Source organism: Alnus glutinosa, chromosome 10, assembly GCF_958979055.1.
Source record: "Alnus glutinosa chromosome 10, dhAlnGlut1.1, whole genome shotgun sequence".
NCBI classification, from domain to species: domain Eukaryota; kingdom Viridiplantae; phylum Streptophyta; class Magnoliopsida; order Fagales; family Betulaceae; genus Alnus; species Alnus glutinosa.
Window position 1 is genome coordinate 6290452 of NC_084895.1, and position 4211 is coordinate 6294662.

General features: G+C 34.5%; 1 protein-coding gene across 2 annotated transcripts; it reads left to right on the plus strand.

Moving 5' to 3' along the window:
- The first annotated feature begins 1246 nt into the window (after positions 1-1246).
- Positions 1247-3756, plus strand: LOC133880290 (rust resistance kinase Lr10-like). 2 transcript variants are annotated; one of them, XM_062319223.1, is made up of 3 exons: positions 1247-1912; positions 2418-2444; positions 2524-3756. In XM_062319223.1, the coding sequence occupies exons 1-3, from the start codon at positions 1309-1311 to the stop codon at positions 3636-3638; spliced, it is 1746 nt and encodes a 581-aa protein (XP_062175207.1). In that variant the 5' UTR covers positions 1247-1308; the 3' UTR covers positions 3639-3756. The 2 variants fall into 2 exon arrangements, with proteins under 2 accessions (XP_062175207.1, XP_062175208.1); XM_062319224.1 differs by having other exon boundaries at positions 2424-2444.
- The last annotated feature ends 455 nt before the right edge of the window (positions 3757-4211 follow it).

Below are 4211 nucleotides of genomic sequence, written 5' to 3' on the forward strand. Positions count from 1 at the left end.
ATTACTAATCATATATGGAATGATTTTTAGGACTTGAATGATAAGCTATTGGGAAATAATGAAAATTGAGAAGTGAGAAATTCAAATTCAAATAAGACTTGAATAGGGAAATTGAGATAAAAAATAAAAACTTATAAATAGTAGGATTTAAAATGGAAACTTAGAGACTTTTCATCTTCTTAGCATTTATTTTTTATTTTTTTCATTTTATTTTGATTCTTGAACGTTGGACTTAAGACCTTTAATTTTTTGAACGTTGAACATAAAGCTTTCAATTTTTAATGCGAGTAATTAAGGCCTTCAATTTAGAAGCTTTCATATCTCATTAATTCTATTTTGAACGTCAACGTTCAAAGAAATTGAAGACCTTTAATGTAGAGACTTTCCATATCTCACAGGTCACAAGTCATTGGTAATTAGACATACAAAAAATTAAAGGCCTTCAATTTAGACTTTCCATATCTCACAAGTCGTTGGTAATTAATTAAGGCCTACCATTTTTTTTTTTTATTCTGCAATTTTTTTACGGGAGAAGGCCCCTAGGCAGCTATTTTAAGGCATCAACTGGGGGCATTACCGGAAACAATGCTTTGATGATTGTCTTTTTGTAAGCACTTTTTTTCATAAAATAAATCTTCATTAATTGGGGCCTAATATTATTGCCTTTTTTAATTTTATTTTTACCAAGATTTGAGGCTTTATTTAAGTGTATTGATCATATTTAAGATCTTAAATTTTTTTTTTTTTAGAAATAAATCTCTATTAATATTTTTAAATTAGGGGCCTTATTAAATTGGGGGCCTTAGGCGGTCGCCTAATCCGCCTAAAGCTCCAGCCGGCTCTGATATAAGTGTAACAATAGTGTTTGGTTGTTATCACATGAAAGATTATACCTTTGAACTCCGCAGTTTACTGGATCGCTCGTTAATCGAAACGGATAACTTATGTTAAGGATGGAGCCGCAGGAAGAAGGAGGGCAGTGATCCTCTGCAGTAGTATTGCAAGTTTGCTGAACTAGGACAAGAACAACAATAAGGGCCGTCAGTCCCATTCCTCTTGCCATGGAGATCTGGAGAGAGAGAGAGAGACAGATATTTCACATATTCCACAGCAATTAAAGCCAATATATAGAAAAAGTAAATAAATAATGTAAGGCGTAAGCACCTACGTCATATATTGAAAAATAGGCTTTTTATGAAGTATTTAAGAGGCTGAGAACCATTGCTGATGGATATTTGCATAGAAATGGTAATCTCATACTTGTTCTTGTTTGTGGCTTTCACCATAGACCTTGGATATGCCCAAAATATGTGTAATGAAACCCGTTGTGGAGGTCATGGCCCACCCATCCGATTTCCCTTCCGACTTAACACCCAGGCAGATCACTGTGGGTATCCTGGGTTTAATCTCTCCTGCACTGACACAAATGATACAGTGCTCGAGCTGCCCGTTTCAGTGAAGCTCCTTGTCAAAGAGATTAACTACACATCTCAAGTAATTCAATTATATGATCCACAACATTGCTTACCAAGGCCGCAGCTTCAGCGGCTCAATTTGTCCAATTCCTCTCCTTTCCAATTCAAACTAAATTCCTCTGATTACCTTTACGACTATGCCTTATTTAATTGTTCCCCAAGATCAGAAAACAAACATCAATATCTCATCTATTGTCTTAGTGGTTCTACCTACCGAGTTTACCCTGCGACTGAGATCAATGCGTCCCTCATATCTTGTACAAAGATGTATAATCTTTATCAAATTCCAGTTGCTTTAATAGCAGTGGATCAAGATAAATTTGTTCAATTGAGTTGGTCCACTCCAGATTGCAAACGCTGTGAATTGAAAGGCAAGAAATGTGAGAAGAGTAATAGCAGTCGATCTGGAACTCGGTGCATCCCTACACATACTAAAGGTATTCTGTCTATTCAATTCATTTCAACCTTTCTACAAGTACATTGCTTTTCCACGGGAGGATTTCCAACTAATTGTTAGGCAAGAGATTATCATGCACATGTTAACTCATGAAATATCATTTGGAGAGCCACCTTTAAAAAGACCCAACATCAAACTCTATTTACATCTTTCTCTACTTTAGTTAAATATTGTTTTTTTGTGTTTTAAACCAACCAGTTTAACTGCAGTGTTTCAAGTAGCAAGTTTTATTTGTTTTAGTTAAAACTGAATTAAAGAAGACAAAGCTCTTATTAAATAGGTATTTTTATGAGTTTTGTTAGATTTTTTAAGAAAAGCTAAATGTAAAGAGCTTATTCTGAATGCTCTAAGTCCTTTTAGAAGCCTCCAATTGGACTCAAGGTTTGAATTCAATATAACTTGGCTGTTTTATTTTTTAGGTGAACAATTATTTATTTCTTAAAATGTACATTAATGAGAAGCTAATTGTGTTAAATCTTTGACAGGTGCAGTATCAAAGTTAGAGATTTCCGGTGAGTCATATATTAGATATTTGAAATTATTCTTATTGCGGAGATGGAAGTTACTGATTTATCAATGTTGATCATGTAGGTGTCATCTTAGGTCCATTTCTGATACTGCTCTCTATCTTTGCTCTCTACCGTTTCTATACTTATGATAAAGTTGAAAAAGAACATCAAGCAAAGATCGAAAAGTTTTTGGAGGATTACAGAAATTTTAGACCCACGAGATACTCGTATGCTGATGTTAAAAGGATTACAAATCAATTTGCTGAAAAGTTAGGTGAAGGAGCATATGGAACAGTGTTCAAAGGAAAGCTTTCCAATGAAATTTATGTTGCAGTGAAGATCTTGAAGACATCAATGGGAAATGGGGAAGAATTCATAAATGAAGTAGGAACAATGGCTAAGATCCATCATGTTAACGTGGTTCGCTTGGTTGGCTTTTGTGCTGATGGATTTAGAAGAGCCGTAGTTTATGAGTTCTTACCAAATGATTCACTAGACAAGTTTATATCTTCAACGACCGCCAATAACCTTATTCATAATTGGGATAAGCTGCAAGATATTGCTTTCGGCGTAGCAAAAGGAATCGAATATCTTCATCAAGGATGCGACCAACGAATCCTCCATTTTGACATCAAACCTCACAATGTTTTGTTAGACCAGAACTTTAATCCAAAAATTTCTGATTTTGGTCTTGCCAAGTTGTGTTCTAAGGATCAAAGTGCAGTTTCTATGACCACAGCTAGGGGGACTATGGGTTATATTGCACCTGAAGTGTTCTCTAGAAATTTTGGAAATGTGTCTGCAAAAGCTGATGTTTATAGCTTTGGAATATTGTTACTTGAAATTGTTGGAGGTAAGAAAAATGTTGATGTTGCAATTGAGAACACTGACCAAGTCTACTTTCCAGAATGGATCTACAATCTCTTGGAACAAAAAGAAGACATAAGAATCTTTGTTGAGGATGATGGAGATGCTAAAATTGCAAAGAAACTTGCAATTGTAGGACTCTGGTGCATCCAATGGCACCCAATGGATCGTCCTTCAATTAAAAATGTGGTTCAAATGTTAGAAGGAGAAGGAGATAAATTAACGATGCCTCCTAATCCCTTTGCCTCTGCATGCCTCATAAAAACTAGAGAAAATATGGCTACAAAACGTCTAAACAATGAATTGGAAGTGATTCCTGAATCAGAATAATTATATGTAAACTTGGCATATGTAATAATTACTATATATGTTGCAATGATCTTGTAATCCTAGAACTTATTAATTTTGTAATCAATGTTGGGACTTCAATTCGATGATTATAAAAAGGTGGCTATTATTTTTTTTTTCTTTTTCTTTTATCTGCCAATTTTTTCTTTTCAATTGTTAATCTCTTAGGTTGTCATATAATCTACGAATGAATTTGTTTTAGCCACACCATTTATTTATGAAGCACCACACAATGTATATTTCTGCTGCACGGTATTTGTAAAAGACTAATATATGTATATTTCTGAATATATATCAGCTCAAGATCCCTTACTTTTATGCATAATAGAAATATTAAAAGTCATGACAAATTCATGATCTGCTCTTTATCACATTAATGGCCCTACAAATTCAGGTTTGTACTAATCCCCAAAAATAATTGGTCCAAATTAACCTTCACTTCCACTCCTTATTTCTTGGTCATCACTCACACTTTCTGTGTCTATATCTTTTTCATTGAGGTGTCCGAGTCATGCATGGACATAACAATCAACCCTTCGTCATTGCCCTCGTCAG

Excerpts from the sequence above, each read along its gene's own strand:
- LOC133880290 (XM_062319223.1), top strand. The coding sequence starts at position 1,309 with ATGTGTAATGAAACCCGTTGTGGAGGTCATGGCCCACCCATCCGATTT. Across the intron at positions 1,913-2,417 it reads CATCCCTACACATACTAAAG|GTGCAGTATCAAAGTTAGAG; the intron begins GTATTCTGTCTA and ends AATCTTTGACAG. Across the intron at positions 2,445-2,523 it reads ATCAAAGTTAGAGATTTCCG|GTGTCATCTTAGGTCCATTT; the intron begins GTGAGTCATATA and ends TTGATCATGTAG.